The 12,520-nt window shown below is 40.4% G+C and overlaps 1 protein-coding gene across 1 annotated transcript in view; it reads left to right on the top strand.

Moving 5' to 3' along the window:
- Window positions 1-11,165, top strand: part of IGF1 (insulin like growth factor 1) — a 68,058-nt gene extending 56,893 nt beyond the window's left edge. Inside the window, 3 exon segments of the mRNA XM_042782479.1 lie at window positions 9,193-9,374; window positions 11,008-11,116; window positions 11,119-11,165. Of these exon segments, the coding sequence (XP_042638413.1) occupies window positions 9,193-9,374; window positions 11,008-11,116; window positions 11,119-11,165 (338 nt within the window).
- Window positions 11,166-12,520: the final 1,355 nt, after the last annotated feature.

The raw sequence follows: 12,520 nt of genomic DNA, 5'->3' as shown, positions 1-12,520 counted from the left end.
TTCTTTTTTCCTTTTTTTTTTTTTTTTTTTTTTCAATATTTATTGTGATTTGGGGATAGTTCACAGAGCAAATTCATCTTCCATATAGCAGTTCATACACATTTTGTTCCATGACAGGAACCGCAACTCCCCACAGTGCAACAGCTCTCCTCCTACTTCTTCCCTGTGTCTTTCTTTCCTGTGCATTGCTGCCCCCTGAGCTATCTCCCTGTGCAAACACTGCCCCTCTGTTCTCCCATGATTGATCTTACTAAGCAGTGTATCTACCCAATGTAAATGTTCATCCTATATGCCTGTCTATTGTTTAGCTGGAAGCCGCAGGAGTGAATTCAACTCCAGACCTGAAAGGTAACTGGTGGCCACAGTCTTGGGGGTCCCACCAGGCTCCATCAGACCAGTAAACCTGGTCTTCTCTATGATTTTGAGCTTAGCTCCACATTGTTCTCCCACTTCAAGGCAGTAAATCTTTACAGAAGTAAATTATCCCATCTTCCTTCTTCAGAGAAGCTGGTGGGTTTGAACCACCAACATTCTGGTTAGCAGTCAAATGCCTTAGGCACTATGCCACCAGAGCTACTTATATAATTATAATAGTTAATGTTTATTTAGAGTTTACTGGGTACCAGTCACTGTGCCAAGCACTTCACATACTTTCTAATTTAACCTTCACAGCAGCCTTGCGAGGTATTCTGATTATATCCATTTTACATGTGAAGATCTGAGTCTTAGAAGATTTTTTCCTTCCTCAATGTGCACAATGAATTAATGACAGAATCCAGGTCTGTCTGACTCCAAAACCTGTGCTTTTAACTACTCCACATATTGCCTATGACAGATGTCACAGGCAGATCATACTCACATCCTGTAATATGTTCTAAATAACAGAAACTCTATAACTAGGAAATGGTAGCTAACTTATATAGCAGGCCCTACTGAAATAATTCAAACATAAAAATGACCTCTTGGCATTTGATTATCTTTTACCTTAGACATTGATAAACCAAACTATTCCCTTAGGACAACATTTCTGTCGAGCAAAGCATTTCTCTTGCCAAAGTATAATTTTGTTGGCTACATCCATCTCTTCCAAAGTCTGGAATCAGACTTAAGCTAGTAAATTGTGCTGTCCTGGCAAGATGCTCCCCCTCCAGGGCATTGTATCAGGCTAAAGTAATACATCACGTTGTTTCCCACTCTGTCGGCCGTTTCTCCAAAGAGTCCTAAAACAACATTGTGTCTCATCTGAATCTCTATTTGTGCCTTCCCCCCAGCCTTGGGTTTTAGCTTCCTGGCCTTGGAAATGGAGGTGGGCTGAATATCATCCTTTTCACACCTGCTCTTGAGTTGGGGCTTTCAAAAAGAAGGACCAGTCTGGACAAAGAAGCAGCCCCATAGAGCAGGGATTCATTCCTTTTAGGCCCAGAGATATACAAACATTGACTTGATTGGGTAACAGGAAGACTTTGGTCTTTTGGGTTATGGGGATTAACAGCTGAAGAAAAGTTGCTGAGTAGTGGGGGTGGTGGAAGGTCAAATATGGCCATGATTCCTAGAAAAGATGACCTAATCCAATTGAGAGGTAGTGGGACCAGCAAACACTGGCAATTAAAAATTAACACAGGCCAGGAGTGAAATCAATGCCTAAGTTTGATGGGTTTTCAAGAAAATTTTATAATATGGAGTTCATAGAAAAGAGAATTCTTTCTCAGTGTTCACTGTTAATGACACCAAAGGTCAATGCTACTTAGAAAGATCCTCCCTCAGAAAAGTAGGAATGCAGGGGTTTGCTAGCCATATATAAGCCAGGTAATATACATTTTAGAAAAACTTCCTGAAAAATGATGCTAATTTCAAAATGTTTGACATCAGATTTGATATGGATGATAATTCACTTCATGCACCAATGTGTGTTTGATTACATACGTATCTACATTGTTCCAAATACATAATGATGTGGCCAGTTTACAGTAGTAAAAGCTTCCTTCTATATCTTTACTAAAGCAATGATTGTAGATATCCCAATAATCATTTTAATTCAAGTGTGATTTCTATAGAAAAAAATTTAAAAGACAAAATATTGACTTATCAAGAAAATTTAAATTAAATACAAACCCTATGAATTCAGGAAATGTCAACCAATGTGTTACTTTTTGGGTCTGGACAATTGTCTTTTTATAATTTTCCTTACACTAGGAATTCACAAAAAGAATTCAGTTTTTCATAGAAAGCCATCAAATTTGGAGGAGATATGGGAAAATGATTCTCATTTTTCCACAAATCAAAATAGCAATTAAGATGTGAAAAGGGAAACAATTTTAGGATCACTCACATTTTACCCAAGTTTCCAAATAGTATCCCACGGTAAAAATATGGCAACTGAGTAAATTTTTGTTAGGTAAAGTCCCTGAGCAATGCTTTTTCTAAGAAACTAATCAGTCCAAGGTATTTTAAATAGTCGACATCTTTAGAGGTTTTGGATAAATATTTGGTATGATCAAAAAGAAAAACCTCACTGCCAACCAGTCATTTCCAACTCATAGCGACCGCTCCTTGGGTTTCCAAGGCAATATTTCTAAGGAAGTAGATTGCTCAATCTTCCGTCCAAGGAATGGCTGATGGCTTTGAACTACCAGGCTTCTGGTTAGCAGTCAAATGCCTTAGGCACCACACCAATAGTTGGTATAAGAAATATAATTTCCTGGCTTCTGTAGATTTTAGTTGTACTAATTGGTCCTCAGTTTAACAAAGTTAAATGCAAATTAGTTTCTTATCTAACCCCAATTGTTGTATTAGCCATAAGACCCATAATTGAGACTTGTCTAGAACTAATCCTGAAAATCCCACTGAATTGTTATACTTCTTTTTCCTGCTTTCAAAAAATTACACATTTTAGAATTTCCTCCTGCTAGCAATTTGTTGTTGTTGTTGTTGTTGTAGTGTGCCATCAAGTCGCACCTGACTCATAGCGACCCTTCCTTGGGTTTCCAAGGCAGTATCACTATGGAAGTAGATTGCCGCATCTTCCTTCTGAGGATTTCTGGAGAATACATTTATGCTCAGAACCCAAAGAACAAGTGCTTGTCTTTAGACTACATATGTCCCTATTCAAAATGAAAAAAGAAAAAAGGTGTTAATTATTTTACTATTTAAATACTCATTCTTCAAATTATTTTTCGCTCTGTCCAGTGATAGAAATAAAATAGATAAAGTAAAGCTTTCTTGGTAGGCAAAAGGAGACACACATGAAAGGAAATTATAGCCATTGCAGAACCAACTACATTCATTCCCAGAAATCTGAAAGAAACACAGGTTTATGTAGCACCAGCAGAGGTGGTGCCATTTTACCAGTGATGAGCAACCCCAGCTCTTTGCTCTAGAACTGATGACCCCAGTTAAATCTCAGCATTGCACATTCCCCTTCAGAGATGGAGGGAAGCAAGTCGCTTGCATCCATGACAAAATGTGAGACTCAGCTAATTGATGTGGTTTTGATGATGCCACAATTCTGCCCAAAACCCTTGTAACTAGCAAGTTTGCCCTGAAGAGTATTGAATTACTCCACTGACCATGCATTATTTAAAGGGAAGTGCTGTTATTATAGAAGCCAGCTGTTTAACCATTGGAATTCTGTCCGTTGGCCAACTTTCAAGAAACAGCAGTGCATTGTGACTAAACATTATGTCTACTGGTAGGGAAGTCAAAGTCTAAGTTAGGTAGTAGCCAACTTGTCTGCTGAGCAATCTTCAGCCTTCATGCTATGAATCCTCTGGAGAAAAATTGACCAAAATAAATAAATAAATAATATATGTATATATATATAATATATAATATAGATACACATATAAAATATATGTATAAGTATAAAATATATATGTTTGATTTAGTTTATATATATTATATATATATACATGTAAAATACATTTATATATATATAAAATACATGTATAAATAAAAAATATATATATATGTAAATTTTTTTCAATGTTATGATTTTGTCAGCAAGAAATATTCTGTAAAATTTTATACATGTCTGTTCACTCTGATGGTTGAGTATATGGGTGCTTCATAATGCCAGTATGGCAGAATGCTTGGACTATGCGTGTTGTAGGAAGAACTATCTCAGTCATCTATCTTTTGTCATTACATCAAGGAAAGACAACAAAAATGTTTGAGCATCATCAGGAACTGAAATGATAAACAGAAGACAAATTTGCACCTGTTAAGCTAGAGTCCCTGGGTGGTGAAAATAGTTGACATGCTCAGCTACTAACCTAGAGGTTGGCAGTTCAAGGTCATCCAGAGGCAACTCAGAAGAAAGGTCTGTCTCTCTACTTCCGAAAAATCAGTCACTGACAACCATATGGAGCACAGTTCTACTATCACATACATGGAATCACCATGAATCGGGATCGACTAAATGGCAATTGACAAAGCTAGAAAATATATGAACCTCTTTCTTAAAGTCAACGCAGTTTCCAACCTCACTGAATATTTGACCCAGATTAGTTTTAACCTCCATTTCTTCACGTGTTATAGAATCTTAGGATTAGAACGGACCTTTGTTGTTGTTGTTGTTAGATGCCATAGAGTCATCTTCAACTCATAGCAACCCTATGCACAGCAGAATGAAACACTTCCCAGTGCCAGCCTCATGGTCCTTGCTATACCTGGGCCTATCGTTGAAGCCACTGTGTCAATTCATCTCATTGAGGGTCTTCCCCTTCTTCATTGACCCCCCACTTTACCAAGTATGGCATCCTTCTCCAGGGAATGGTTCCTCCTGACAACATGACCAAAGTAGGTAAGAAAGTCTAGCCATTCCCATTTTCAAGGAGCATTCTGGCTGCACTTCTTCCAGGACAGATCTGTTCTTTCTTCAGACAGTCCATGGTACTTTCAGTATTCTTTGCCAGCACCACAAGTCAAAGGCATTATTTTGGTTACCTAGGAAGCTCTGGTAGCATAGTGCCTAAGGCACTTGGCTGCTAACCAAAAGGCTGGCGGTTCAAACCCACCAGCCACTCCTTGGAAGGAAGATAGGGCAATCTACTTCTGTAGTGATACTGCCTCGGAAACCCAAGGAGGGGTAGCTGTGAGTCGGGTCCAACTCGATGGCACCTAACAACAACAACAACAGCAAATTATATTGTATCAGGTTTCCAGCTTTAGCCCATGTTGTTGTTGTTAGGTGCTATCGAGGCAGCTCCAACACTAGAGACCCTGTGTACAGCAGAACGAAATACTGCCCAGTCCTGCACCAGCCTCACAATCCTTGCTGTACCTGAGCCCATCGGTGCAGCCATTGTGTCAAGCCATCTCATTGAGGGGCCTTCCTCTTTTTCACTGACCTTGCACTTTACCAGTATAATATCCTTCTCCAGGGAATGGTCCCTTCTGACAACACGACCAAAGTAGGTGAGACAAAACCTGGCCATTCTTGCTTCCAAGGAGAATTCCAGCTGCACTTCTTCCATGACAGACCTGTTTGTTCTACTAGCAGTCTATGGTACTTTCAGTATTGATTGCCAATACCACAACTCAAAAGCATCAACTCTTCTTTGGTCTTCCTTATTCATTGTCCAGCTTTCACATGCCTATGAGGCAATTGAAAATACTATGGCTTGGGTTAGGTGCACCTTAGTCTTCAAAGAGAAACCTTTGCTCTTTAGCACTTTAAAGAGATCTTTTGCAGCAGATTTGCCAAATGCAATACAACATGATTTCTTGATTGCTGTTTCCATAGGTGTCGATTGTGGAAACAAGTAATAGGAAGTCTTTGACAACTTCAATCTTTTCTCCATTTATCGTGATGATGCTTATTGGTCCAGATGTTAGGAATTTTGTTCTATGTTGAGGTGTAATCCATACTGCAGACTGTAGTCTTTAATCTTCATCAGTAAGCACTTCAAGTTATCTTCACTGTCAGCAAGCAAGGTTGTGTCATCTGCATATCACAGGTTGTTAATGAGTCTTCCTCTAATCTTGATGCCTCATTCTTCTTCATATAGTCCAGCTTTTCAGATTATTTGCTTAGCATACAGATTGAATAAGTATGGTGGAAGGATACAACCCTGATACATACCCTTAGCTCATAGTAGCCCCAAAATATCATTATTTAAGTTCCAGAAAAAGAAGCAAAGTAAAGCATTTGAAGATAAAGACAAACCTTTGATCCTCAACTATGGCCTCTCAATTCGTGAGAAATTATTATTTTATAAAAAAAACTTCATGTAGAATCAGAAATCAAGCCTATAGAACTCTTCAAAGAATGAATTAACTTTAAAAGGCAACATGTAAACACTTCTTATATTCATATATGCCTAATGAAGTACAATGAGTCCATTGTAGATGTTGTGAATAGACAAAGAAAAATATCTCTCCAGGATTGTGGTAGCTAGAGATAGTTAAAGTTAAGGCAAACTCCAAATCTGTCTACCATTATTTCAATTATATTTAAAAAACAGATATGGACTTAAGATGAACTTTCTTTATGGAATATTACAGAAATGTCCTAATTTTCCATTCCTAAATTCATCAATCTGTGGACTGAAATGCTCAGCTATCTTGTAGACTGAGTCATGTCAAATTCTGAGCTCACCTAAGAGAGGTGACAAACAAGATGTTTGGTTGTGCTATTAGTTTTTGCTGTGCTGGTGACTACTCTCTATTTCATAAGAGGAAAACTCTGATGAGTTTCATAACTGCTGACAGTTAGAAGAAGAGAATTATGGCAACACACAGAAATGTTATCTGCCATCCCAAGGTGAAGGTTGGTGCCTTACTCCAGTAGCAGGCACCAATAGGGTATTAAAAGCAGGATCAAGTGGGGGATGCTTGAAATGGAATGCTAAGTAAGTCCTGGAATCCCAAAGCCCATCCCTCCCCATCTACAACCCATACAAGAAGTTTGAAATGAGTTGTTTCTGAGTAAGCCAAGTTTGAAAGTTTCTGGAACCATTCCCACCATCCCACACCCAGCCACCAAATTGCTATCCCATAATCAACAAGCAAGTCCCAACTATGTCCCATTAAGAAATTTATAGCCTCAACAAAGAGTACCCATTACCTGTGTTAGACTACAGGGACAGGTAGTACATTCTAGGCCAAGTAACCTTCTCCTTCATCATGACCCTAAGAGAAAAACCAAAGCACATCATCTGCTCTTTACTGGCTGACCCCTTTGGCCTCTTGAAATAGCCACTTAGCAGGAAGCATGTAGAGGTCCTTTGTGGATTACAAAGAACCGTGTAAGCCATTTGAGTCTTTCTTCTAATTTATAGTCCCAGGAAAAATTATAAAAACAAAAAACATTGTTTACAGAGCTCAGGGAACTAGCTTGGCTTCGCTTGCCAAGGTCTGGCTGGCGAGCAGAAGCTAAAAGAAGAGTTCTGTACTAGTTGATTCTCCAATGGCAAGAGAGAGCACTACTGAGGCTCCTGCTGGGGCCAGCTGCATGGTTCCTCCTCAACCCCACAACCCGGAGGAGACCGTAGGGTTTGCTCCAAGTGAAAGCTGCAGACCCTGCCCACAGAGACCACCAATGGACCCTCACTGAGTTACTACCTCCAGCTGCCCTCAGCATGACAATAAACCTGCCTTGCAGAGGAAGTGTCCAACAGGTTGCTGTGCCAAGCATCAGGAAAACATTTGGGTTCTTAGAGGATGCCATGAACGACTGGCACTTTGAGCAGCAAGGCAGCCACAGGGAACTCCCTCAGCGACTGATGGCCAAACTACTTTGGTACCAGGCTGTTACCATGGTCTGAACTCCCCCAATTAGGGAGGTCAAAATGTACACAGGGATTTTGACTTTCAAAACCCCATCCTGAAATATGGTATCATTGGGAAGTGAAAGTAAGACTTTTCATTTAAAATACAATGTGCTCTTGTGTGTTAGGAATTAAGATTGATTTATTGCACTTTTCTGGTTCAGTAGTTCAGATATTTTCTTCCATGAAACCTAGGCATCATTGGAGAAGACTCACCCAGCCCAAGTCCCCTGAGGGAGGTGAGGAAGATGAGAGAAGGTGCAGATATAGACTCCTGCCCTCACCTCAGCCAGAGCAACTTGACTTTTGTCTGTTTTAGGTGTTGGTTTTGGTTTAATAAAAGATTTACTATGACAAATGTTTACAACTAACTCAAGTACATTTTTAGTTCTGTGTAAGCATGTTTTGCCCTCTCTTTTCATTCTAGAGCCAGGAGAAGTGTGAGCAAACCAAAACAAAATAAAAGTCAAACAACTTGCTCAATTGAGAGGTCTAATTTGCAAATATCAAAATAAATCTCATAGTGTTCCCTCCAAGCTATCAGAATCACATGAAAAATGGAAATTGAGTTCAATTTGTTGCAGTCTAGGAGTTATTCTGATCTCTCTGGGGAGGTGGGAGAGAGAGAGTACTATCACACTGCTATTATTATCAGTTTTAAGTTCTAAGGCTACGGGAGACACTATTGATTGTGACAATACCATTCCTTCACAGGCCATATAAGACCATGGAAAGGGGTCCTCAGAAAATGGGAACCAATATTTATTTAGGATCTACTATGTGTCCGGGACTGTACTAAGCACTTCTCATACATTATTTCACTGAATCCTCAAATAGTGCTTACAAGGAAGCTGCTGTTAATCCATTATACAAATTGATACACTGAGACTCAGAGAGCTTAAGTGAGTTTTCCAGAGTCACACAACAAGTCTCCTGGGTTCTACGAGGCACCTGTGCTTTGCTCCATAGGGAGCCGTTGTACTCTGCACATATAAGGTTGCCATGAGTCAAGATCAACAACAACAGTGCTAAAAAGATTAAGAGATTTTAGCACATGATCTTTTAATTAATATTCCTTACCATCTGCCAACTAACCCAATATATAAAGAAAGGCTAGGACTGAGCATAGACAAACTCCTTGCATATAAGTTGCTAAGGAGTTGGTGAGAATTTGCACAAATGAACTATGTGGTGGATGAATTAGTACTAATGAATGGGGTAGACTCCACAAGACATAATGGATTCCAGAAGGATTGGTGTGGTCTGGGATTGTTGACGAAGCATCAACAAGAGGTTGAAGGATTGGCAAACGTATAGCTTGACTAGATATGGGGAGAGGAGAGGCATTGGGAGCTGGGTGGAAGACTGTGAAGATGTCAGACTACCTGCTTAAGCCAGGCCACTCTGCATTTGATTTGTACAGACAAGCCCACAGGGTACGGCTCCAGCAGTCGGCGGGCACCTCAGACAGGCATCGTGGATGAGTGCTGCTTCCGGAGCTGTGATCTGAGGAGGCTGGAGATGTACTGCGCACCCCTCAAGCCCTCCAAGTCAGCCCGCTCTGTCCGTGCTCAGCGCCACACTGACATGCCCAAGGCTCAGAAGGTAAGCCAGCCCGGGTGGGATCTGGCCATCCTCAAGTGATCTGTGTCTTAGTCGTGGGGATAGGTCAAATAGTATGCCCAATAGTCTCCTAGTTTAGAGATCCTGGAGGGTGAAATGGTTCAAGTCCATCCAGAGATTCCTTGGAAGAAAGGCCTGGTGATCTACTTCTGAAAAATCATCCAATGAAAACCCTTTGGAGCACAGCTCTACTCTGACACACAGAGGGTTGCCATGAGTTGGAGTCAACTCAGCACAACTGGTAGTCACCTAGTTTACAGTTTAAGAAAGTTCCATTTCCATCTTAGATATCCATCCCTTTGGTTCTTTCCATTGCAAATTCTCCCTTCCACTGCTCTGGATGATCTAGAGGATGGTAGAGAGCAGTGATTCAACTACGGTATTAGACAAAACTGAAGTCACCACTCACCCGCTGAGAGCTGTTGGGCAATAACACAACACTTGCAAGCTTAGTTTCATCAGTAAAATGTAGATAATAATAATACCTACCACATCAGGTTGCTGTGAACATTAAATAAGTTAATTCATATATGATGCTTTTCATGTGCCTGCACAAAGTTGCTGTTGAATAAGTGTTAACGTCTGTCATTTATTGCTATTATTAATAACAAGGCATGTGACCTTTCGAGTTCTGGGATCCTGTGATGGTGCAAAGTAAAAAAAAAAAAAAATCTAAAATGGGAACTATTTGAAATTCACATTCAGTGGCAAATATAACTTTTTTAAAATGTTAAAAATAGGAATTTCTATTTGGCTCTAAGAACACCTAGAAATTTCTAAGGAACTAAATCTGCAGGCATCTTTTTCTAAGAGTGACACTTTGAACAGAGCTTAGTGGTACTGTCTATGCCATCAGAAGATTGTAAAACAACTGATGCACATTAGCCACTTGATGAAGTTTTGTTGAATGAGTGAATGAATGAATGACAAAATGAGTATAAGTTATTAACTAAAATTTTAGTTCATTCATTAAGTAAAAAGAATGAGAACTAAAGAGAAGGTGAGGGAGGAAAAAGGAAACGCAGGATGAGTAGAGAAATAAACAGCTCTCATTTAGGTCTCCTCAGGGATTCATAAAAAAGGCCAGTGTGTGGTTTTAACCTTTGGAGCCAAAATGAGCATTGTGCAGAAAGCATGAGATGAGAGACCGAGAGGTTCACAATGCCACCTTGGCTGCGTCCTGGTCCTAAACTGCAGCTGAGGCAGAAGGAGAACTCTGGGGCTTAGCAGAGGTGTACCCTGGGCAGCCACCCTGGGCAACGGAAGGAACTAGAAAGAACACAGTAGCCACTAGGGGAGTCAGGGAGCAAGTGCCTCAGAAGTAACCTTCAAGTGAACATGGCGGGAAAGTATGCTTGAGAGGGTGAAAGCAAGTTAATTCTTTCTCTTCCAAGATAACCTAGTTCCTCTCAAAGTCTAGTTAGGGAGGGGGTGGGTGTCAGAGACGGGTCCCACAGATCCAAACTGTTGAGTCTTGGGGCTGAGGTGTAGACACATCTCCAGCACTGATGCTTCATCCCTCTCATCATGTGGAGCCCAGACTCAGAGGTTCTGTCTTCAGGGACACCACAGGAGCCACCTATTCTCAATGCAATTATTTTTGTGATGTTTACAGTATCGGCCCCCATCCACCAACAAGAAAACAAAGAAGTCTCAGAGGAGAAGGAAAGGTGGGCCAAAGAAACAACTAGGAGGGGAGCAGAATGAGGGGGCCGAAGCAAGTCAGCAGATCAGAGGACGGAAGACAGAGCAGAGGAGGGAGACTGGAGCTAGAAACTCTGCACACAGAGGCAAAAGAGGAAAATGGAGGAGAGAAGGAGTAAGCAGACAGAGACAAGGACAGCGAGAGAGAAACAGCAGAAGGAAAAGCAGGAAATGCCGTAGAGGAAAAGAAGACGCACAGGCCTTATGGAACAAGATAGCACATGTGATCGAAAGAAGAGGAGTAAATATGCTGTGGAATGTAGCTAAAAATGGTGGAAAATGAAAAATTAAAAAAAAAAAAAAAGGAATGCCCAAGAAAGCCCAAAGAAAGATAGTGCCAAGAATGGGGGGGAAAAAAAGTAAAAGAAGCAAATACATAACAAAACATCCTCCCTCAAAATAAAAAATATAGAGTAAAATTTTTAAGATAAAAAAAAAAGGCTTTTATATGCATTTTTAAAACATTTGTAGAAATCTATTGTAGAATAATTGCCCATGTCAATATATATCCAGAGTTAAATATTAGCCCAAAATTCTCTGCAAGACTGAATTGTGTCATAGAAGTTCCCAGATTTCTTGTCCTGCAGTGCCTTTGGAGGCTACATTTCTCAGTCAAGTCCAGGTTTCTGGCCAAAGGACATCTAGTATTTGCTTAACAGTGTATGAGGCCTGTGAGGTAACCCATGAGAGGTGGTCACTGACCTTTTTTTTGCACTTTGGAATTCTGATATAGAAGACTCTGATGTCTGACTACTGCCTTCTGACTCTCTCTCGGAAATCTCTCTCTTTCTCTCTCTCACAGTCACACATGCATGCTCATGTGAACGCACACAACCCCCCCCCCCCCCCCCCCCCACACACACACCACCTCTCAATATCTAAACCTGAAATCCTGTAAGGTTCTGCTACATAAAAACGTTGTTGTTGTTGTTATGTGCTGTCGAGTCAGACCCGACTCATAGTAACCCCTCCTTGGGTCTCCGAGGAAGTTATCACTACAGAAGTAGGACCATGTTATGTTAGAGGAGTCCCTGGGTGGTGCAAACAGTTAATGCACTTGGCTGCTGACCCAAAGGTTGAAGGTTTGAGTCCATCCAGAGATGTATTAGAAGAAAGTCTTGGGTTATAAGCTGTGCTCCTCCTGGTCAGCAAAGAACAGAACACAATCAACATGAACTAACAAAGATTTCCAAAATGAAAAGGTGGGGAAGTAATGGCCCCATGGATTCCCTTCTAGTTTCATAGTTTTCTACCCAAAGAAAGGAGGTGAATGAGAACAAGGATGTACTAGACTTTCCTGAGACTATAAAGGAAAGCTAAGTAGCATCACAGAATGTAGATCCTAAAGATCTTCTCATTCAACTCCTTGATTTAATCTGTAGGATTGAGGTCTTCCTAGACAATGAAATGAAAAGTATTCAAAA

Source organism: Orycteropus afer, unplaced genomic scaffold (assembly GCF_000298275.1).
Source record: "Orycteropus afer afer isolate SDZICR_OR568_19922 unplaced genomic scaffold, OryAfe1.0 scaffold00334, whole genome shotgun sequence".
Taxonomy (NCBI): domain Eukaryota; kingdom Metazoa; phylum Chordata; class Mammalia; order Tubulidentata; family Orycteropodidae; genus Orycteropus; species Orycteropus afer.
The sequence above is the reverse complement of the archived record's forward strand: the minus strand, read 5'-3'. Positions and strand labels throughout refer to the sequence as shown.